The sequence below is a fragment of the Biomphalaria glabrata genome, chromosome 6 (genome assembly GCF_947242115.1).
Source record: "Biomphalaria glabrata chromosome 6, xgBioGlab47.1, whole genome shotgun sequence".
NCBI lineage: Eukaryota > Metazoa > Mollusca > Gastropoda > Planorbidae > Biomphalaria > Biomphalaria glabrata.
The window spans coordinates 6512363-6537425 of record NC_074716.1 but is presented as its reverse complement, the minus strand read 5'-3'; the positions used below and the strand labels follow the sequence as shown (position 1 = coordinate 6537425).

The 25063-nt window shown below is 36.0% G+C and overlaps 2 protein-coding genes across 5 annotated transcripts in view; both read right to left on the bottom strand.

Moving 5' to 3' along the window:
* LOC106073845 (A disintegrin and metalloproteinase with thrombospondin motifs 7-like) overlaps positions 1–14042 on the bottom strand; it is a 50864-nt gene extending 36822 nt beyond the window's left edge. The window contains exons 1-5 of one of the 3 annotated variants that reach the window (XM_056033817.1): positions 13933–14042; positions 10340–10424; positions 7869–8074; positions 4035–4130; positions 3155–3371 (exon numbers count right to left, since the gene is read on the bottom strand). In XM_056033817.1, the coding sequence (XP_055889792.1) occupies positions 3155–3371; positions 4035–4130; positions 7869–8074; positions 10340–10397 (577 nt within the window). In that variant the 5' untranslated portion in view covers positions 10398–10424; positions 13933–14042. Of the gene's footprint in view, positions 1–3154; positions 3372–4034; positions 4131–7868; positions 8075–10339; positions 10451–13821 lie in introns of all 3 variants that reach the window. The other 2 variants (XM_056033816.1, XM_056033819.1) reach the window with 2 other exon arrangements.
* Positions 14043–17694: 3652 nt separating this feature from the next.
* LOC106053467 (uncharacterized) overlaps positions 17695–25063 on the bottom strand; it is a 61748-nt gene continuing 54379 nt past the window's right edge. Inside the window, exons 18-22 of one of the 2 annotated variants that reach the window (XM_056033810.1) lie at positions 23002–23148; positions 21779–21925; positions 20722–20868; positions 19298–19444; positions 17695–18284 (exon numbers count right to left, since the gene is read on the bottom strand). In XM_056033810.1, coding sequence (XP_055889785.1) covers positions 18091–18284; positions 19298–19444; positions 20722–20868; positions 21779–21925; positions 23002–23148 — 782 coding nt within the window. In that variant the 3' untranslated portion in view covers positions 17695–18090. The remainder of the gene's footprint in view (positions 18285–19297; positions 19445–20721; positions 20869–21778; positions 21926–23001; positions 23149–25063) is intronic. The other variant, XM_056033811.1, reaches the window with a different exon arrangement.

Here is a 25063-nt window from a genome sequence, read left to right as displayed (position 1 = left end):
ATTTTAATTAGAATATAAATCCAGATCTAGATTTAGGCCTACTGTAATAAAAATCTAGATCTAGTTTAAAAAATCTAGATTAGATCTAAATCAAGATATCATTCCTTTTTTAAACGCGAGTCACATAACGAGGCTTAATAAACATTACTATACCGAGTTCTTTTTTCATTTCATTTGAAGAATTAATTCCATATAACGTCAGAGGGAAAAAAAAACACTACGTCACACGGCCTAGCTAGACTAAAAATCGCCTTCATCTATAAGAGCCATTTATCGAGTGTTCATAGACTTTGGTGCACCGAGTGCGTTCTTTAAGCATTTCATTTAAAGAATTCATTCCATATGACGTCAAAGGAAAAAAAACACTACGTCACACGGCCTAGCTAGAATAAAAATCGCCTTCATCATTACGAGCCTTTTATCGAGTGTTCATAGACATTGGTGCACCGAGTGCGTTCTTTTAGCATTTCATTTAAAGAATTCATTCCATATGACATCGAAGGAAAAAAAAAACACTACGTCACAAGGCCTAGCTAGACTAAAAATCACCTTTATCAACACGAGCCATTTCTCGAGTGTTCATAGACATTGGTGCACCGAGTGCGTTCTTTTAGCATTTCATTTAAAGAATTCATTCCATGTGACGTCAAAGGAAAAAAAAACACTACGTCACACGGCTTAGTTAGACTAAAATATGTTTTCATTAATACAAGCAATTTTTTTGAGGGTTAATAGACATTGGTGCACCGAGTGCGTTCTTTTAACATTACATTTAAAGAGTCCATTCATATGACGTCAAAGAAAAAAAAAATTCCATTACCTCACAATAGGCTAGTACCGGTACCATAAAAAAAAATGTCTTAATATACACGAGATATTTAACGAGGGTTCATAGACATTGGTGCACTGAGTTCTAATAGATATTATTTAAAAAGGATCAAAGCCACATTGTTTTTGCGTTTTGTCTGTCAGTCGGTCTGTCCGTTATCTTGATATAAAAAAAACAACTAAAAGTTATTAAAAATTGATTAACCTTTATTTTACGTTTCAAAACATCGCAATAATTTTTAGGTATGAACACAATTGAAAAGTTTATATAATAGATTGTTCCGGATGTTTGTATAAATAGTAAAAGAAAAAGAGAATTTCAGATAAATGTAATACCGTTAATTAAATTTTTTGGATGGTCTCGTATAAAAATTAGATGTACTACAGCCACGTGGAGAGATTTTCATACCTTACTTTGGTGTTTGGATTCTGTTTTCCTTAAAAATCGGAACATAATATTAACGATAATTAGATTTTTTAATGTTTTAGGTAAAAAGTTAAATGTACTGTAAGAGAGTAGTGAGTTAAAATATTTTTCATAAAAATCCGTAAAAACATTATTTCGTAAATGAGAAGATTATTTGTTTATTAATTAGAAGAGGGAGTTCAAACAATGATTTGGCGTTAGTAGATTTTTAAATAAATTCGGAAATTTCTGGCGACGATTTGTAAGAAACAAAATCCGGAACTTTCTTTATCGATTACAAAACTTCTATGTTATGTTTTACAAGAAAATTAAATGTCTAAAAAGTAATTTTCAGTAATCAATTCTAGTAAATTACTTTTTTTAAAAGCCTTATGCGATTTCAAACAATCATTAGGCATAATTCATGTTTTATAAAACAATATCCGGAACATTTTTACACTTAATGAAATATAAGTCAGTATAGAGATTATGATTTAGCATTAATATGCTATTTACATAAAAAACGGAACAACATATTATTGATAATGTGTTTTTGCAACGTTTAAGCATGGAAATTGAATGTAATATAAGTTAGAAGAGCAAACAAACATTTGTTGGCGTTGATTAGTTTTGCACAAAAAAATCCGGAACAATAAATTTTAGATACTTAAAACTATTGAGATGTTATGGGAGGAACATTAAAGGGTAAATCAGATTTTCAATAGCTTTTAGAGTTCTAGTTTTTTAAATCTAATCGTGACGGACAGACCGACCAACAGACAAAACGCACAAAAATAAGCTTCTTTTATTCGGATGGGGGCACTAAACAAAAAATAAATAAAATCGGATTTTTAAAAAAAAGTTTAAGGAATTGGTTTAGCACCTGATCATGTTGCGACGTTACGCTACTGCACGAAAATCGGTGCATAAAAAGTCCATTTAAAAAAATGTGCGTGATATTTACATACAAAGTGCATTATTAGCCTTTATAAACAAACAGAAATGTTTTCTTTTAATTTTAGCAGCTAGTTGACCAGAAAAAACGTCTTTAACTATTATTTGTATTTGTTGTAAACATTTCCTGTACATTTTAAAAATATATTTGACTTAGTGATACTGAAAATACACAAAAATTGTCCATCTTTGTTAGCATATTGTAACATTGCCTCCCTTACATTTACGTAATTGTTTTAGAATTGGTGTATTTTTATGAAAAAATCGCTTGCATAATTAATTTTATAAATTAAACGGTTTGCTTTTAGAAAACCAAAAGTAGCCGTTGCACCTAAACTTTTCAAGCCGGATTTAATGATGAAATAATATTTTTCATATCTCTTCTAGTTTTCGAGATCTGAGTGTGACAGACGGACAGACGGACAGACGGACAGACGGACATTTTGCACAAACCTAATAGCGGCTTTTTCCCCTTACGGGGGCCGCTAAAAATGCAATGTCTTCGAACCTAAAAATTGAATGATGTGTACAGACATTTTAGCAAGCCTGCATAATTTGTCATAATGATGCCTTTGTCAGACGGGGATCTGTTAATAATTAGTCGTCTTCAGCGCCTGTCTTTTGAGCTTTTCTTGAGGCCTCCGGTGTGTTTGTCCCTTCGCCTTCATTAGAGCTGCCAGCTGCTAGTCTCTATGACAGTGTTTCCCAAACTTTCTCCCATTTTGAGTATTTAGCGGAATACTTATTTTTTTAGAGATATTAATTCAAGTGATGGCTTAGAGGTTAATTAGTCCAGTAGTTCGTGGAAAACCTATCAAGGACTCGCGAGACACTAGGCTTACAGTTTGGGAAACAATGCGTTTTGACAGCAAGGACAATATTGCACTTGAGCTGATCTTGTTTAAATAAATAGCGATTGTTTTAATTTCAAACAAACATCGAAACATGTGAAGTCACGTGACGTACGTGGTATTTGTGTGTCAAACAGATCAAAACTTGTCCTTCTAAGCAATTCTAACTTATAAACATAGAGGTCAAATGTTGTCCTAGAGCGAGGTGTAGTAGATTCAGTCCTTACAGTACTAGAGAACGTCTCGAGGGACAGATTTCTCCAAGGCTTTTGAGGCGTCTTGTTATCAGAGTCAAACAGGTATTCGGAGTTGTCCATTTGGAATACAGCTTTCTGAAACAATAAGAGTTTTAAAGCCTTGAATAATGCAACAAATAAATATCAATAGCAAATTGTTACTTATAAAATTAATATACAGACTCATTCATATTTAGTGCTTTCTAATTCATTTCTATTGTGAACACCTTGGAGGGAGGGGTAGGGTTATCTGGGAGAAAGTTTCGTGTCGTCTTTGGGCGTTTAGCAGATATCATTCAGCTTATGGTACTCTAACTCTGCGTCCCTGTCAATGTAGCCAGGTGGAGTATAACACAAGGTAGATAGAAAAAAAAAAAACAACAGGCTTTAAATTCAAGAAATAGAAAATTGGTTTGCTAGTCTTCTGCCCTGTCTCTAAGATTATTAATGTCAATAATGGTGTTACCATATCAAGTGTATCTCGAGGTCTTTATTAACCCATGTTTGGCATTAGGAAGAAAATAATTAAATATAGCGTTTTAAATGGCTCCTAATACTTTATATAAAATAGTTCTCATCAATGTTTTTAGAAAACTGTAAAAAAAAAAAAAAAAAGTAATAATTGTTAAAAAGACTACGATGAATTTTTTTTCTCTGCAACAAAACTCGACGCTTGTAGCGCTAGAGAATAAATTCTCATTCGTTTCAAAGATAATAATAATAAGAATGATAGTAATTGTAATAATCTGGACAACTTACTAAGTGAAATTTAAAGTTTCTGTTCGACAATGTCTCGGATGACCTTTTAATACAAAACACGGCCTTGTGGTTAGTATCATGGTAGTAGCCTATATCCTTGTAATGACAAGAGATTTAATTGAGTAGTAATAAATAAGTTGAGCTTATCTAAAGATAGGACGCACTAATTACATATCATACATAGAAAAGTTTTCTTTAATAGTAAAATAAATAGAAATGTATATCACTTTTCGCCGTTTAGCGCATAGAGTCTAAGTTCTTCCTAGAGATAGATCAGATTTTTCATAGGCGATTTCCACACTCATTTCGTAGCTAGTGTCCTCCAGTTGTAGGTCTACTCAGAAGTTTAGACGCCTCGTTTGTTGGACGGCCTTGTATTCGCTTTCCATATTTCGACTTTTATGCAACAACTTGCTTGTTAAACATGTTTCTTCTTGGATAAGGATATAATCTATACATCTTATTCTATTTTCCTTAACCAATTTACTTATAGGGCAGGTGCCCGTGTGGGAAAGGATTTCTCTATTGGTGACATGAACCCAGCAATTTACTCCTAGAATTCTACTTGGCCATTGTTGCACAGCGACCTTAGCCGCTCAAGTGTAGGCGGCTGTTGTAGATATAATTGCGTTGACGGGATTGATGTAGGTCTTCAATCACATTTAAAGACGATGCCTGCTTTGCCTATTTGACATGCCATGTCTTGATAAGGCTTCCTAAAAAAATTTGTTTTTTTTTTAAACATATTTTAGCTCTGTATGGCCAATCTTGATAGGAGTATGTATCCGATACGCATAACTTTGGTTTTATGGAACTTTATCTAATGGCCGATTCTGGGCGCATGTCTATCGAGTCACTCCGTCATGCCCTGTATATAAAGTTCCCCTTTCAGACCTTGCGATCTAGAGGGCAGATGGTGCAATGGTCTTCTGTTTCTCGGTTTACGAGGGTTTTATGTAGTCAGCACAAGGACCAACAGTCTTTACTTTTCCACGACTATTGTAAGGTACCGATTAGAGCAATGTAGACTCAGAGGCTGATCTCGAAATTAAAAATCCCAGTCATCACCAGGATTTGAACCCTGGACCACCAGTATAGAAGTCAAGCGATTTATCGCTCATCCTCCTCATTCCTTTCCTTGTATATATGTACATGTAATGACGTGTGTTGCTTTATTATTTTCATGTCCAGGTACGTTAGTTTGTTTAGCTTGCCCCATGAGATACCGAAGACAAAGTTATGATTTAAAACAACAGGAAGCAACTAAGACTACTTGTGCGCTTTCACAAAAGATGCTTGCGTTCCATCATAGAAATACGGTGGCAAGATCGCACTAGAAACAGCGATGTCCTTTCGGATGGACAGTATTGTTATGACTTTGCCATGCGCCCCGCCATCCAAATTAGTGCAGAAAGAAGGTGAAAACTATCAGTGACCAGAGAAGTCGGATGTTGACATAAGAGACTAACGATTTCCGCCCAAGAGAGAGCCAATATGGAGACGCTATGCTCAAGGCAGATGCCTTTTGTGTTTGTCATGTCTCTATGTAAATAAACGTCTATGTCCTCGTTGAGTTGCCTCACTTACGTTATTACAGTATAGAGGGACTTCTTATGGTCCGGCAGCTATGCTTGGCAGGGTACGTATCCTATAGGGAGACAAACGTATGCCAGAGGTCGACGTAACATAGGCGCCTCACGAAAACGCTTCAAAAACCAGCTTAGACGCCATCTTGCTTTAGCTGAAATAGAAGAGAGCAACTAGTTGCATGCGGCCTCAGAAAGAGACAGCTGGGTTTTACTCACAAAGGTCGCGGGATACACATTTGAGACCAAAAGAAAATCTGCTGCCGAGGAGAGACTCAGACGGTGAAAATAAAATTTAATAAATCTTAATCGACTACCGGTGGACAATGGTTATGTATTTCTTGGATGTGGCAAAATACGTAGGTCAAAGCTGGGGCTGCGTAGCCACGGGAAATACTGCATTCCTCATTAATCTTCGGACTTAAAGACAAGCTTTATTATTATATTATTATTTAAATGGCTATCAAGATAAGGAAAGATGAGGTGATAAAACCTGGCATCACACCATGTCTAAATGTTAAAGAACTCCGTTGTTCCATCATTTGTTTTGACAAGGCAGCTGAATTCGCTGTGCAGATATCTCAAAGTATGGGGAAAAACGTATTGCAGGATGTAATATTTACACGCTATTTTCAAAATGATTCTTGAAAGTTGTTTTTTTAATCCACCAAATTGATCATCAAATTTCGTGGATATTCTAGACACTGCTCTGTGATGTGATGGAGAGTAAATGCATGATCAGCAATCCTGCTTGCTTTTCTCTGAACTTTAAATTTAAGGCAATAGTAACTATCACATCAAAACAGAGTAAAAATTTGCTACGGAAGTGAGAAAAAGTTTATGCCTCTCAAAGTCTTGCAGTTTGCCACGTGGCTCTTTATTTTAATTTTTATGAGCACTATTTTTTACCAGTCTTTAGGGGCTTCTGGTCTTTGTTAGTTTTAGTTTTAGTTTTAGCGACGGATCTCAGAGTCATTGTGCAGGAAAACACGTTTAATTTGGGAAAATAAAACGCAGTGGGTTTGATGAGGATCATATTAACTCTACTACTTATTTGCGTCCCGTCAGTCTTTCATTAATACAGGTTTATAATGTTTGTATTTGGTGGATGTTCTGGTAAGGCTACAAACAATGCGATGGGGAATTTTCATGTCTTTCTGGTAAGCAACTGCATTTTGTTTCTTGGCACTTGTGTTCAAGTCTTGTCCATTTCACAGGCAACTTTTCTTTTAGACTTGCTTGCGTGTTGGTCTCGTCTCTTTCTCGTGTTCTGAATTTCCCTCATTTCTAAATTTAGCACGTTTACATCGTTGATCAGTTTGTATGCTCTGTCTGGTATCCATCGCCTCTTGTATAAACCTTTTCTCCTCCCAAAGACTCCTTGTTTCATTATTACGTCATTAAATTTCAGTTTCTCTTCTTTAGGCACAAGCAGAAAATGTTTTAACAAAAATAAATAAAAAAATTCTCACAAAGACAGACTCTTTCTAAAGGTCAACAAATAGACTGGTAAGCATGCTTATTAAAATACATTAATTTACAAGTAACATAAAATAGTTGTTAACTTTAAAGACACATTTCATTCTCCATGAATCTACTTACTTTTAATATGAGTGATTTAAAAATAAAGAACATGGTTATCCAGTCCTCATTCCCTCCATTGCCCTGAATATAACTCCTGGTTAAGCGAAGGTATAAGTCCAATCAAAAGTATATTAGATTCTAAATATAGTTCAATAGATTCAGACTTACAATATGGTGCGCAAAATGCTCTTGAGTGTGTAAAAATTGATTAAAAATGTTCAAAATACGGATGATCAAGATCTAATTTAATTTAAGAAAATTATATTTGTAAAAAGTATAAATGTCAAACTAAAAGTTTTCTAGGTGTGACATTTTAGCTAGTAATTATTTTCTCAAAGATAAACATCAACAGTCAAAATTTCTAGGAGAATTGTTAGAACAGTTTTCGAGAAACGTGTCAAGTTTTTTTTCTCAACCATTAAGAATTTTCAAACTGAAAAATTAGGACTTACAGAAAAGTCTAAAATATGCTTAAAAATGATTACATGCTTTCAAAAAGGTTTATCAATATTTCCGTACTCTGTTCATAGTACGAAACAATTTTTAATACATTTCCTACATTGAGAAGTCAGAATGTACAAGTCTAATTTCTATAATCGGTTATTTGTTTATTGCACGATGTGGCCTGACTCTAGACAAACTAAATAATTAGTTCCGTTGTTACCTTTCTGGGTCTAGTTTTCACTTTCCGACTTTGAAAAAATCCTTCCCTATCGATGTCGAGAGTATAGAGAGGAATGTCAACGTCAAAACTCTGCGAACGCCTGAGATTGAATTTGGTTAGAAATTTCGTTTCTGTGCTAAAAGTCACATTGAACTGGTCAGGCATTTGATCACCAGTGTCGTCACTCGCCTCATATTGGAACATAACTGTAGAAAAAAATGACCTCTATTTTCATGAACAAAAATAAATCAGAGTAGATACAATACAAATTTGCAAATCAATCAATCGATAAATTGAAACCTAAACAGCAAATTACTATTTTTGTTCCATGTAAAATGTTTTACAAAGCTTATATTCACTCTGTCTGTCTCTCTAATAAAAAGTTACGCTATATCTACTACACCCATTCTCGAATCAAATTAAAACTTTGTACAAATATTTATTTTAATAGGCTAGACATGAATCAATAAAAAAAGGTAACTAATTAGTCAATGAATTATTGGTAATTAATTATTTCGTTTGATTTAGAACAAGGGAAACAGATTTGACATTGTATAGATATATAAACTTAAAATCCCCTTGGCTACGCTTATGAAATTTGGTGACTGTCGTTTGCATTATTGTTTTTTTTTTTGTTGTTGTTTTATAGAAGAGGGTATTTTATTCTTATAACACCCTGAAAGGGGGATTTTAAACTCAAAACCTCTCTTAGCTGCGCTGGCGCAAGTGATAATTTTACATTATAATCACACCTACAGTAAACAAAATTGCTTAATTATAGCCAAAAATCAGTCACATATTTCTCCCTGGTTAGGGAGAGGGGTTGACAGGGGTTGTTACTTGAGTCAATTTAATAACGATGACCACTAAAATCAAAAGCTGTTGAGGGGTTGACAAGGGGTGTTACTTGAGTCAATTTAATAGCGATGACCACTAAAATCAAAGGCTGTTCAGGGGTTGACAGGGGGTGTTACTTGAGTCAATTTAATAGCGATGACCACTAAAATCAAAGGCTGTTCAGGGGTTGACAGGGGGTGTTACTTGAGTCAATTTAATAGCGATGACCACTAAAATCAAAGTCTGTTCAGGGGTTGACAGGGGGGTGTTACTTGAGTCAATTTAATAGCGAAGGTCACTAAAATCAACGGCTGTTGAGGGGTTGACAGGGGGTGTTACTTAAGTCAATTTAATAGCGATGACCACTAAAATCAAAGGCTGTTCAGGGGTTGACAAGGGTTGTTACTTGAGTCAATTTAATAGCGATGACCAATAAAATCAAAGGCTGTTGAGGGGTTGACAGGGGGTGTTACTTGAGTCAACTTAATAGCGATGACCACTAAAATCAAAGGCTGTTCAGGGGTTGACAGGGGGTGTTACTTAAGTCAATTTAATAGCGATGACCACTAAAATCAAAGGCTGTTGAGGGGTTGACAGGGGGTGTTACTTGAGTCAATTTAGTAGCGATGACCATTAAAATCAAAGTCTGTTCAGGGGTTGACATGGGGTGTTAATTGAGTCAATTTAATAGCGAAGGTCACTAAAATCAAAGGCTGTTGAGGGGTTGACAGGGGGTGTTACTTGAGTCAATTTAATAGCGATGACCACTAAAATCAAAGGCTGTTCAGGGGTTGACAGGGGTTGTTACTTGAGTCAATTTAATAGCAATGACCACTAAAATCAAAATCTGTTGAGGGGTTGACAGGCGTTGTTACTTGAGTCACAATTTAATAGCATTTACCACTAAAATCAAACGCTGTTAAAGGGTTGACAGAGGTTGTTACTTGAATCACAATTGAATAGCGATGACCACTAAAATCAAAAGCTGTTGAGAGGTTGACAGGCTTTGTTACTTGAGTCACAATTTAATAGCATTTACCACTAAAATCAAACGCTGTTGAAGGGTTGACAGAGGTTGTTACTTGAGTCACAGGGGTTTTTACACATTTATGTGTGTTTTTTTTAAATACGTTAAGATCGGTTGTCATTAAAATAGTTGCATGTATTTTTTCTGTAGCAATTTTTTTTTTTGTTTCTTCGTATTGCCCTTCGTTTCCTAACCATGGCCACCGCCTTAACATATAGTTCGTGGAGTCAATATGTCTTTTAATGTAGTCAAAATTCCTGCATCAGGTAACTCTTTATTTCTATCTTTCGCATACTTCTGGATAAATGTGTTCGACGAAACTATTGCTCTCGATCTTCGCAACCTTTGTTTGCAAACATTGGGGTAACTATGGCGACGCCTTGCCCGTTGTTCTTACAGACGGAAGCAGTCATACCCTCTGCTCGACAATACTCTGCCTACATGAATACTTCCGTCTAATAGCGGCGTTTGCCACGCTGCGGGCGACTAGTTTAAAGATATAGTCATGAGTGTGCATAATGGGGTTAAATTTTGTTTATATAATAAGCAACATACTAGTTTCTAAGAAGTTATTAGACAAATGTTTTTATTTATAAATCGCACTGACCTTCAATACCAGTGATATGACTAATGATGGCAGAGAAAATTACAACAACATTAGACATTCTCCAGAAAGTTCTCTTTATTCAAATCTGTTAATATTGAATATATTTACTATCTGTTCAAATACAAATATTAGGATTATTCAATATACGCTATGTGATGACAAAAAAAATTTAAAGAAATATATTATGAAAGAAATATATTTAATTTTAAAGTTTTTTAAATTTTACATAGTGTTCTCTGCCACACCCTCTATTTTGGCCGTGACAGGTGGTCACTAAAATCCGTGTCCAGAACACGAACAAGACACCTTTGAGTTTAGAGAGAGGAAATAAAAGATGATATGCCAGTTACTACGAGAGCTTAGTTGAGAGCGATCGTACGTGAGATATTGTATTTTGAGACTTAACCTATTTTGAAGATTGTGTTCATACTTGGATATAATTTATAACTATTTGTATGACCAGCCGCATATGGCTGGATATTATCATTATTCTTCATTCTTTATGTTTCTTAAACTCACAGTCCAAGCTTCACTCTAAGCACCTGAAAATGAATAATTATCTACACAAAGACGAACCCACGCTTCTATTGCATTATTTTACACTGCATTACGAGTATATAAGACGTTACATTGTCGAAATAATTTATTAGACACTCAAATACTTGGCGCTTAACTTTTCTTTAGATTCCCTCATTTTTAGCGGTCCCCAAAAGCGGAAAAGACGGTATTAATTTTGTGCGAAATGTCTGATGTATTCTGTCTTTTTAAGCAATCGAATAAGAGATTGAGCCTTTTTAAAACAATTACAAGACTTTAGTTAGGCCAGGAGAGGCGCGGTAGCTGAGCAGTAACGCGCTTGGCTTCCGGGTTCGAATCCTGGTGAAGACTGGGATTTTAACATTTGGAATCTTTGGGCGCCTCTGTCCACCCAGCTCTAATGGGTACCTGACATTAGTTGGGGAAAAGTAAAGGCGTTTGGTAGTTGTGCGGGCTACATGACACCCTCGTTAACCATACGCTAAAAAACAGATGAACTTTACATCATCTGCCCTATAGACCGCAAGGTCTGAAAGGGGAACCAGTTAGGCCAGGTTCACATCTAACTTTGCATTTACTTGCACCTATCCTTTGATCTTCTAGACCGTTGGGGCACTACACAAGATCTGTCAACCTTCTTTCTCCATTCTTATCTCTCATTTGTCTTTGATATAATTCCATTTGGATGTTCTTTCTGAAAATATTGAAGCCTGTCTGGGTGGACCACTTCGGGGGCCGATTTTGAGTTTGTGTTTTCACACAAACTGTCTTTGTAATCTTGTTTTTTTTTCAATTTAAGCTGACACGAACAAAATGAGACATACAATTAATAAAACATGTCATTTAATTATTTTTAACGATACCTGTAAGGCTTACGTGTCTATAAAGGTAATTACAACTAAATAAAATGTAAAAACACAAAGGCTAAGTGGTAAAGCGCTTGGCTTCTTAACAGGGAGTTTGGGTTCAAATCCTGGTGAAGACTGGGATTTTAATTTCGGAATCTTTGAGGGCGACTCCAGTGGCGTAACTAGGATATGTGATGCCCAGGGAGGCAGATCCTTAAGATGCCTCCCTTTTTTTTCAAGTAATATTTGAAACAGCTGATAGATGTGCATTTTTTCAAACTACAAGTAATACAAATGCATTGTACGTGTATTTTCGCTTGCAAAACTATTTATTTATTTCTATATTTTTTACTAATCAATTTCGAAACTAGTTTGTTCCAAATTTTTCATCGTTGATTGCAATTAATTCTTAATAAGGTGGATTAAAAAAAAACTTCACTCGCGTACAGCCACACAAACCGGGAGACATACTGTAATGGTCAAATATTCAAAATAAAGATAACATTTAGAACAGGATCATGTAGTCGATATAGTTTCATTTTTATAAAACTCATGATCTCAAACAGGTCTTTGTTTCAGAAATTCAAAGGCTGCGACAAGTTGAAGTTGAAGCCTCGTTCACTCCAGACGAAATTCCTTTTTTTGTTAATGTCGCTATGAGCGTTATGGGATTGATTTTGATTACGTATTTGTTTTGGAACTAGCTTGGTACGGAGCAAATGTTCTTTTTAGAGCCTGTTTACATATTTTTGTTTATAGCGTGGTAGAGTTTCATAATCATTCAATATTATGCAATGCTCTTCTGTTACAGAAGTCAACCAATTAAACCTACTCATTCACAAGGATCGCCGTAAACAGACATCTCCTTGAAGTGGTAGACCAATTCACACATCTGGGTAGAATAGTATCAAATGACGCTTCACTTGATAACCGTCTGGCCAGGACCAGAAACCTTCAGGCGACAGTTTGGCGGAATAAATAGCTCTTCCTGCCTAAAAAGATCAATGTCTATCAGGCGGTGCTTCTGTCAACCCTTAAATGGATCTGAGGCATGGACACTATACAAAAAGCAACTAAGACTACTTGAGCGCTTTCACCAAAAATGCTTGCGTTCCAACATGGACATAAGGTCTTTAAACAGCGATGTCCTTGCGAACGCCAGTATGGTGAGTATAAAAGGACTTCTTATGGTCCGACAGTTACGCAGGGCAAAGGCAATCGTTTTTGGTGAGCTAAAAGGTGGCCGACGTAACAAAGGCGCCCATGGAAAACGCCTACAAGACTTAGGTGCTAACTTGCTCTAGCTAACATAGAAGAGCGCATTTAGTTGGATTCGGCCTCAGAACAAGACAGATGGAGATCACTCAAAAAAGCCGAAGGGTACACATTTGAGACCAAAAGAAAATCCGCTTCGGACGACAGAAGCAAACGGCGAAAAGAAAATCTTAATCGACCACCTGCGGACACTAGTCATTTTTCTGTTAATGGTAAGGTCAAGGTCTGGGCATGCTCTTGAGAAGTCACTGTAGATCATTTTCAGAGCAGAACACATTTAGAACACATTCGTCCGCAAATATCAAGTCTATAATTACTGCTCATTTTATTTTTGATTTAGCTTTGAGCCGCAACGGGTTGAATAGGCCACTATCAAATCTGTATGCTATATTTATCTCGTTGTTTTCTCTATTTGTGAAAGCATCTGTTAGCGTAGCAGAGAACATGATACTGAACAGTGTAGGTGCTAGAACACAGCCTTGCTTTACCCCGTTTGATACTTCGGAAGGCTCTGATGGTTCTACACTTTCCTGGACACGAGCCTTCATGCTATCATACAATAGTCTCACCATGGATATGAATTTTGTAGATCTTTTAAATAACAACTAAACACTAACATTTGTAGTCGACATTTAAACTATAGACTATAGTCTTTATATTTATGACTTTCTAAGAAATATCTAGACTGGAATATTATCTTTAAATCTAATCTGTCTATAAACTAAAACCTATGTAAATGTATAATTAAAATATTTGTCATACTTTGTATATCTAATATTCTACAGAGGTATGGTCTGTAGCTAGCGTATCAATTATACCTACATCAAGATACACATTTAGATCTAGATTTCTACAAGTAATTGTATAAATAAATCAATACATTGTTTCAATACTTCTAGATAGATTCGAAATAAAATTAAATAGATCTCTAACCATAGACTTATACATTATAAGTCAATGTCTCTAACCCCGACAAAAACTTCACAATACAAATAAAAATGTTCAGATTCTAGTTTTAGATCTATCCAAATCTGGTATATTGTATTTAGTTTCGTATTTTGTTTTCGTCTATAACCTGCTTAAGGAATGACTTTCAAAGCCTGTCCAATGTTCAGGCATAGCTGCAATCCAGCAGAAGCGTAAATTATAACTTTATTCTCTTATTTATAAGCTAGGTATATGGGCGCCCGCAGTGGAGTGCAAAGGAAAATCTGAGTATCTGAATTTATTAATGCTGAAAACACTAAAACTAGATCAAGGAAATAGTAAATAAAATGTGTCCGTTCAGTAAATTAGCGGTGTATTTGAAGCTATCCCTCTAGAAAGTTAAGCTGACGACCCTTTACACCAAGTTAGGGGGTGTCTCGTGGTTTGTTTGAAACAAATGCTCTTTGTATACTCTTTCTTTTTTATTTCGCAGGAATCATTCTCCTTTATTTCTCTAACATTATTTAAGTCATTGGTTAAATTGTCTATATTTTTTAAAATGGTCAGATCTGGATTTTATATATATATATATATATTTTACTTTATATATATTTATATAGTTCGTCCATCGTGGTTCGATGATGACCACTTTGCCATCCAGGGGGCTGATGGTTTTGCACTAGGTTTTTATGCCTCCTTATGTGGCTGGTGAGACATATGTCAGCCCGGAATGTTCGGCAGCACACTGGACAGGTTATTCCAGCTGGAGCTAGTGTCGTTGGCCTTGCTTTTCTTCTCTGGCGTTTTTTTTTATTTTCCAGCGTTGTTCTCTTTTCCTCAGCAACCTGTGCGTCAGTTTTCACAGCGCGACACCACGATGCTCTGTCATGTGCCTCTGTCTCCCAGGTGCCTGGGTCTATGCTGAACGCCTTCAGAGAAGCTTTGAGGGTGTACCTGAAGCGCTTTCTTTGACCACCTTGCGATGGTTTTCTTTCGCTTAGTTGGCCATACAAGAGATTGTTACTTGAGTCACATTCTGAAGACGTACCCTGCCTATCGCAGCTGGGACTGCATCAGGATTGTGTGGATGATTTGCAGACCAGCTCTTTGAAGGACTTAATATCTGGTATTTTGTCTTGCCATTTGACATTCAGTATTTTTCTTAGACATGTCATGTGGAAGACACAAGACACATATATTTTACAAAGACAATTAGATGACTTACAGAAATGGGAATCAAATTGGAACAAATCTTTCCACCCAGAAAAATGTCAGTTGTTAAGAATAACAAAAAAGCTAAAACAAATTAATTCCACTTATCTTATTCATGGCAAACCAGTAACACAGACTAAAAACGCAAAATACCTAGGTGTTATAATAAATGAAAAAGTGTCATGGAATCCACGTATTGATGAAACTATCAAAAATCAAACAAAGCATTAGGATTTATTAAAAGAAATTTCTATAAATCAAATAAGAACATAAAACTAAAATGTTATTTAACCTTGGTTAGGCCAATAATAGAATATACATCCTCAGTTTGGGACCCCTCAACTCAATATAACATTAAGAAACTGGAACAGACACAAAATAGAGCAGTGAGATTCATAACAAACGAATATTCACACTTATATATATATGGCTCCTTTTGTCTCGAAAGGCAATGGATGCGCCCAAGTGAGTCACTGGCTTTGGCTTCCGCTTTGCAGCAGCACCAAAATCACTAAATTTAGAAATCCTTTAGGATAGAAGGCTCAAAGTAAAGTAGCAATTATACATAAAACACTGAACCATAATCTTCAAATACAAAAACAGAATTTAATAAAATACTCTGAAAGACACAAAGATAAAGGCACATTACTCGTTCCATATGCTAGGACAAATTTGTACAAATACTCCTTCTTCCCTAGTGCTGTTAGAGTATGTAATGGGTTGCCTGAGCTAGCCAGGAAAACCAGTGACTTTGCTGAATTTAAGTCTTTGGTTAATTTGCATGACTAAATGCATGACGCGTAGGACATAATCATCTTCTTTTTTTAAGTAACGTCTGTTTAATATAAGATAAGATAAGTGATTCAGTTTCTTTGCATGCTTTCTGTACAATGTTCACGTTTCTGAGGCCTAGAGCAATGCAGGGAGGATGACAGCTCGATAGATCCCTTGCTTTGTATTTGTGGTGATACCTCGTCTGTTCCAGACGTTTTTAGAAAGTCTGCCATACGATGCTCTGGCCTTGGCGATACAAAGGTCAATTTCATTATCGATCTTTCCGTTTCTGGAGAGTGTGCTGAGTAACATATATGAATTTAGCCTCTGCATTAATATTATGTCCATTTATCTTGATGCTTGGATCCGAGTAGGCTTTTCCTGGAACAGGCCAATATAAGGCTTCAGTCTTTTATTTTACTTTAGGTTTAAATTGAAGTATCTAACAGTTTTGCATATAGCTTATTCTTTTTCTCTATATTTTTTTTTATATTGGTTCACCTTCACCATCAACTATCTCTTAGTCTGTTGAACCACTGGGCACCACACAAGATCTGGTAACAGTCTTCCTTCATTCCTTTTTTTTGCTTTGGATAGGGTTTCATTCAATTCATTCATTCATTCTTTGATGTTGTCTCTCCATCGCTTTTTCTGTCTGCCACTCTGCCTCTCTTTCTTTTTTCTGGTATATTTGTTTCGTTTGGTAGGCCTAAAGTTAGATGTGAACCTGGCTTAATAAATGTCTTATAATGAATATATAATTTCTCTAATTGTTTTGTAAAGGGTCAAGCTCTTATTCAAATCATGAAGAAAAAATCATTCCTTAAAAATAATTCCTTTAGTTAAATTTTCTATAGGGTCAGAGGTTTCCAGCAGTTTACGCGATAATATGGAAAATTACTTATTAATTGTTATCTCCAAGTAAGCATACTCATTACCCGGTTACCTGTGTAGACTTTTGGCTTGAAGTCCAGCCCAGAAATTTAATTTTTTCTCCAAGAAAACAAACTCAGTTCCCTCGAAAGCCAAGATATGACCTCTACTGTCAACATGTTGACACTATATTAATGTGGTCACCTGTCTATCTATGAAAATGTAATGAGCTAAGCAAATAAAAGGGTGGGAGTTGTTCATCTCTCCCTATGTCTGGTCAGCATAACATAATTGAGAAATTTAACGTTAACTAACCCACTCAAAGCTCAGGACAAACAAAGTTTTATAATATGCTTGCTATGAATGTAATGCATATTTATAAAGTAAAAATTACATTTCCGTCTTTGTAATAAAAGATACTTGGTACGAATGCATATATCTAAACACTTTAAAATGTTAATACATTAGTCCTACGTAACAGACACTAATGGAACCACGCCCATTTGATACATATGAATAGGTGCACTGTTTTTAAGATCTGATATCCCACCAACTATCCTGCTGTCATTTTTGTCCGGAGCAGAATATGGCCGTTATTGAAAAATGGACCAAAAATAAGCCAGAGCCGGAGCCAGTTCAGTCCTTATTAACATATAATAAGCTATAGTATAGACGGGTTAACCAATATGCAAGCTCTGGAATGCGTACGCTTCAAAACACCGACACAAGAGAAAGGCTTAGGAAAAGATGTATGCGAAATCAACACTTATGGGACGAACTTTGAGCTACATATCGTCTGCTAAATGTCAGTGCTACATGTAAAAAATAAAAACGAAAATTCAATGTGATTTTTGAACAGAAGTAACAAATAACTAAAAAGCTTAAATGTTTGAAAAAAACAAATCACGGTGCTTTATATTTTTTTAATGTGCATGACTATAGAGATATTTAACAAATAACTATTTAAGACTCGTTTCATTACGAGGTTTGAACTGTACTTTACTTTACACATGGTCTTATAGAATAATTTAATCGATGCAGCATACACATTAGATAGTAAATTCATGGAATTTGATCGTCGGGCAAATGGAAAACAGTTTGTAGAACCACATTGAAATCTCCATAAGGCTTAACATTTTAGGGGCAACATGTAACAATAGGTAGATGTGCATTGAGAGATTGCTATATTATGATAAATATTAATGTGTAAAGATAAAGATAAAAAAAAAGGTATGTACAATAAATTGTGAAACGTACTGTTTTTAAAATATGAGAAACATCGACATCAGTGAACTTCTACGTCTATCAAGCTGACATTTGTTTTGACAACAAGAAAATGCAATGAATGTAAAAACAAAGATAAATCCAAGTATCGTATAGATGAAAAATGGCTCCAGAATTGTAGTTGCAGTAATTACAGCACATCAATGGCTGTGTCTGGCAGACACTTGGGCTAGTACACAGCTCTGGCTTTAAGTCTGGCTCTCCCAGTACACATTCTGTTATAAGAAACAAAGAGTATACATTACAATGTCTCGACTATTCTACTCTGTACAGCTTCCACTACGTATTTTTTTTCAATTTTAGATTTGACGAGCTAGTGTATATATACCATGCCCAACGAGCATAAATTTAGAGTCCGTTTCTTATATTAATGGTGAGGTTCATTGTGGCAACGTCCAAGACAGCAAAAAGACAGTTTTGAAACAACGCCAAAATGATAGTTTATCAATAATTTAATCTTAGTTAACACTAGAAGCACTATATTGCTGTTATTCCTCCATTTTGGTTCTCCCTCCTTTCAGCACGCATTCGCACCATTCCACATTTACATTACGATGCTCACGTAACAGCGATGTCGAATGATATACATTTTTATCATACCAATGGTACACATTCATTATCACACGAATAATACACATTCTTTATAACAAATATGATACTAATTTTTATCACACATATTATAAACATTCTTTATCACACGTATGATACACATTTTTTGATTTACAATGAAAGGGTAAAATTATTGTTGGTGCTATCTACTTATTGTTACTGTCAGGATATATTTAAAAATCTCTTATATAGTCGAGACCAATCATTACAGAAAGCCTGATCACTGCGACGTCGCAGCCTCTGGACAGTTTACACCGTTAGCTCGTTGTAACGTCACAATATGTAAACTCCGTACACTTTGACAGCGACCACAGTTGTCTTCTCTTTTAGAGAGCATTATAACATTAACACATGAAGTCGAGCCTCGAAATTAGAGCATGCGCAGTAAAAACTTGCGGAAGTTGTAAGGATCAACTGCTCGCTCAGGGATGCTCTGGTAGAGTTACCATTTACCTGACGACTCTAAAAGACTATGACATACACAGATGTGCGACATTCCGTATTTTCAATAAGAAGATTAAAAGTTTACCTTGTTATTGGGATTCAAATAAAACTTTAATTAAACATATTACAAAGGTTTAATTGTCACACTCAATACAAGTGCAGGCTAATTAACTACCTTTGGGTGAAGTTATCACGGTAGTCATTGTGACTGTATAATTTTCCACTCGCGAGCAATAGTCACAGCACAGTGATCGGTTTGTCAGGCAGATACTTATGTTAGTACACAGTGCTGGTAATAAGTCTATGTCACCTGGGCCACAATCTGCAGAGAATAACAATATATACATTACTTGACATTGTATCGTCTATATGTCGCAGTTAGTTTTCTAGTAAACATGTTCACAATCTAATAGCGCCAATTTTTTTCATTTGGAGATGACGTCATTTGTTTCTTTTTTTATATAATTAATGCTGTATTTTTTTAAATTGTCGATTCGTCATACTTTGATATGACGTAATTTTTTTTTTTTGTAGTTTGGTCGACTCACGCCATCTTGAGCTACAGAGTCATGCTGTATCTTTTGAGTTCCTGAATTATCCATGTGCTTTACGTTACCTAAAGCCTTAGCAATTGCATTGGATCTTAGAGGACTATTTGAACCCTATTTAGGGTGAGTTTTATTCCACATCGTATTGTATACGTTATTTTAATAGGGATTCGTTCATATTTTTTTAGTGTAGATTAGAAGTTAGAATCTATCTTATTTCTTTTCTATTTGTTTTGTGTCTATTCAAACACCTAGCAGTACAAAACTTCCAAAAGAGAAGACTTGTTAACCTTGACAAAAAAAAGGATGTACAAACAATGGCATAAATGTAAGTCCATAAAGTAATTATACGGGTCAATCTGTTATTTACTATTTTGTTTACTCTAAAATATACATAGTTTTGTCTGCCAGAAAGTAGCTTATTTAATATTGAAAAGTGCACACCCCTGTATGCAAAATAGTACACATCTTTGTCACACGTATAATACACATCTTTGTCCGACGTATGATACACATTGTTTGATTTACAATCATTTTAAAATAATTTTGCAATCTATTTGTCTCGAAATATGTTTAAAAAATCTCGTGTATAGTCGAGACCAATCATTACAGGAAGCCTGAACACTGACTGCGACGTCACAACCAGTGGGAAGTTTAGATCGATAGCTCATTACAATGTCACAATGTGTACAATCTATACTCCCTGATAATGGCTACTATTGCCTCTATGTTTAGCAACCAATAATCATCAACCGCCGCTGGACATAATTTTGCGATAGGAAATAGCATTATTTGAGGTCGCGCGTATGAATTTGAGCATGCGCAGTAAAACCTGGCGGAGGCAGAAACGATTGGCGTCACGCCCAGAGTTGCTCAGGTAGAGTTAATATTCGAATGTTGACACTAAAAGGCTATGCCGTACATACATGGGGGACTTTTTGTCTTTTCAGTAACAACTTATAAGTTTGCTCCGTTACTAAGTTCCAAATTCAAACTATATTATCAAGGATTTAATCGTCACACTCAAAGCAAGTGCAGGCTAATAAACTACCTTTGGGTGAAGTTATCTCGGTGGTCATTGTGACTGTATAATTCTCAACTCGTGAGCAATAGTCACAGCACAGTGATCGGTTTGTCAGGCAGATACTAATGTTAGTACACAATGCTGGGAATACGTCTAAGTCTCCTGGGGCACAATCTGCAAAGAATAACAATATATACATTGTATTAGTACATTGTATGGTCAATATATCGCAGTTAGTTAGTTTTCTAGTACAAATTTTTAAAATCTAATAGCGCCGATTTCATCAATTGGAGAAGACCCCATTAGTTTTGTGTGAAGTGTCTGTCCGTCTGTCCGTCCGTCCCGTTTAAATCTCGTAAACTAGAAAAGATAGTGAAAATCCGACATTGCAATATTTTAGACCATTCAATGTTGTGATGCAACGGCTACTTTTTTTTTCTAAAAGCAAAAAGAAAAAATCTAATTTTTTAAAATCACTTATGCAAGCAGATTTTTAAAGAGAAAAAGCCAATTAGTATGCATTATAAGTTAGACCTAATATAAAACAAAAAGTAATCCTATGAATTGCATATTCTTCAACATCTGTTTTTTAGCAGAATTTTTTAAAAATTATTTTTGAGGATTTGAATAAGAGACTGACCCTTTTCAAAACAATTACATCGATTATTAGACCTCAGTTAGGCCAGGAGAGGCGCGGTAGCTGAGCGGTTAAACGCTTGGCTTCCGAACGGGGATCCCGGGTTCGAATCCTGGTGAAGACTGGGATTTTCAAATTCGGAATCCTTGGGCGCCTCTGAGTCCACCCAGCTCTGATGGGTAACTGACATTAGTTGGGGAAACGTAAAGGCGGTTGGTCGTTGTGCTGGCTAAATGACACCCTTGTTAACCGTTGGCCACAAAAACAGATGAACTTTACATCATCTGCTCTATAGACCACAAGGTCTTAAAGGGGAACTAGTTAGGCCAGGTTGACATCTAACTTTGCATTCACTTGCACCTATCCTTTGATCTACTGTACCTTGTTTATTTTAAAATTTATGCTGTATTTTTTGTCACACAATGCAATTGTAGGCTTATGAACTACCTTTGGTTAAAGTTATCTCGGTGGTCATTGTGACTGTATAATTCTCAACTCGCGAACAATAGTCACAACACCTTGATCGGTTTGTCAGGCAGATACTAATGCTAGTACACAGTGCTGGTAATAAGTCTAAGTCTCCTGGCGCACAATCTGCAAAGTAAAAAAATATATACATTACTTGACATTGTATCGCCTATATTTAAATGTGATGGCACTGAATATTATTTATCTTGTAAAAGAAATCTTTCATTTACAAGTTGATTCGCTGCTCGCCAAAGTTTATGTTACTACATTAGTTGTTGATAGGACCATGCCGAGTTATTTGAGAACTTTTCGTTTGTTACAAAATTAAATGGTCCTGCGACCAGCCATATTAGTCAAGAAAGTATTAAATAGTAAAAACTCTTATTTACAAAGACAATTTTGGATTAAACATGAAGTTTTTAGAAATTAATATCCAGTTGGTAGAGCAATGAAGAAGTCAGTCGAGAAATGGAAACAATCTTCTAACAAATTCCAAATATAGTTCATTAGGCCACGACCCCATAGCATAGTTTAAAATATAAGATTGTGAGCGTGAATAAGTAACACCCGAAAATATTTTTAAAACCATCTCAACCAATCAGTCTTCAGATCACGCTGCCGTTAAAAAAACATCTTGCAGTACAAAATATCCAAATTAGAAGACTAGAAAACAAAAAAACTGTCAGTACATGTACACACGTTAGTAAACAATGACATCTGGGCACAATGTGTAAGCAATTTAAGTGATTCCACAGGTTAATCTGTAATTTACTAATTTGTGTACTCTGATAAATACGTTTGTATGAAAGTAACTTATTTGATATTTCTTTGTTGCGAAAAGTATACAACCCTCTATGCACAATGATACACATTCCATTGCAAACATGTTGTACTAAAAATTAATTACACATTTGATACACATTTCTTTTGACATGTATAATACATTTTTTCAAACATATATACACAAAATTTATGTTTGATACATATTGTTTTCTGTTTGATTTAAAATTATTTAAAATTAATTTTCCAATCTATTAACTTTTCCTGTCTCAAAATATAAATATAAAATCTCGTGTAGAGTGAAAGCAATCATTACAGAAAGCCTGAACACTGACTGCGACGTCCCAACCTGTCGGCAGCTTGGCTCATCACGACGTCACAGTATGTAAAATCTATATGCAAATGCAGGCTCAATTACCTACCTTTGGGTGAAGTTGACTTGGTGGTAATTGTGACTGTATATTTCTCCATTCTTGCGCAATATTTACAGCAATATCCTCTGTCTGTCTTGCAGATACTAATGCTAGTACACATAAATGGTAAGAAGTCAAAACGAGTATCAGGACAAGCTGCAGAAAATAAAATAAAAAAACAATATATATATATATTTCTTAACATGACATCCTTTGTATTTAAATGCACTGGCAATAGATATTATTTATTAGCTTGCATTTTATTAGAAATATTTCAATCGCAATCTTGAAATAAAAACAAAATCCACATTTTTGGAAAGCAATAGTAGCATGAATAGTTGATGGTAAATAATTGAATCGGTGCTGATCAAAATTAATTTTACTAAGTATGGCTGAGAGGTCAAACCCGCTTGAATACGCCGTAGTCAACTAACAAAGCAGAGTTGCGTTTGCTGAGCGCTTAAAGAAGCACGGAAGAACTTCTCCCACATAACCCTTCTCCCACTGTTCTACAAAATAGATTGGACCATAACGCACTGTGCATGCTTTTAGCTTGAAATATGTGCTATATAACATCATTAGTTTGTTATATGTTCATATGGATTAGAGAGAAAACTTTTTTTTTAATTAAAAGAGCAATTGACATATTAAAATTCAAATTAAGAAGAACAATTTTGAACTAAACATAAATTATTTAGTTCAAAATATCCAGTTGGTCATGTAAGGAAAGAGTTAATTAAGGAACTTCATAGAAAACAAGAAATGCGGGTTTATACACTTTATTTTTTCTCAAAAAATGTCCAATGGGAAGTTTTGTAATTATGAGATGCTCAAGTTACGGAGGCTTCACCCAACAGAAGCTGGTCCAGCTGCCAAGACTAGAGAGAAAAGTCCTGATGGTGGTCAGAAGAATCCAAGGAAGCCTGACGTTGCAGTTGATGGACATTTGCTCGACGGAAGAAATAATAAAAAGTCTGAAATCAACAGACGATTGGCCCACTGCTGAGACTAGAGATAGAGGTCCTGATATTGGTGAAGAATACCGAATGGAGCCTGAGGCCGAAAATAAGGGACATTTGCACGTAAAATATTACCAACCTGCCCCACAATCATTTCATCCCTCATGTGGATCTGAAACCCATCCCTCAAGTCCTTCTCCGCAAAGCCCTATAAAGCGACCTGTTATGCCAATAATTTTGGTAACCCCCACAATGGAATCCCATATCTCTCCATGTGTTAAATGGTTGCCTTCAATACCGAACGAAAAGAGAGAAATGCAACCACGTCACTGCGACAAGATAAAGCTCAAGTGGCGGAAAAGAAGAAGGCGTCGTTTGCGGAGATCAACTTCCATGGCGATGCAACCACGACGTCACTGCAGCCACATGAAGACCAAGTGGAGACGAAGAAAGCGACAATTGCTGAATGCAACATGGATGGCTTTTGTCATGCTCAAGTGGCAAGGCCGTTGGCGCTCCCACCGATCAACCCCCACCTACAGCGATGAAAATTTACAGCAATGACATAAGGTTGATTCTGTCCGGGACGGACCGATCTAAGGAGGGGGTAGTGTTATAAACCTGGTGTTGACACAGATGGGGGTAGTGGAATGTGTGTAGACAGCCGACGCAATAGCCCCAGGCCAGCGCTAGACGAGCGTCAACCTTGATGAGTTACGAAGGTCAGCCAAGACAGTTAAGGAAGGATCGGTGCTGTAAATAGAGCACAGGAGCGGCACGAGAGAGTCATGTGATCGACTAGAAGGCTCGAGCGATGTTCCATCCGGTTCTAGAAGGCTAGCAGGGACCCTATATAAAGAGCGGACATGTCACAGTCAAGACGGGATTCAGTACGAGGCTCAGTACAGTCCGGAACGAGACGTAGAGGCCAGTGCAAGAGTTGATACGGCAGTACGGCTATTAACGGAGAGATATTTGTACAGCCTTGTTTTACGTGTTGCCAATTGTATAATATTGGCTGTTATTTATGGACATTAAACTATTACGTTATTTTGGAGCCCTGAGATGTCAAGTCGTGTGGTGCAGTTTGCAGAGCTCCTGGATAGGGAGAT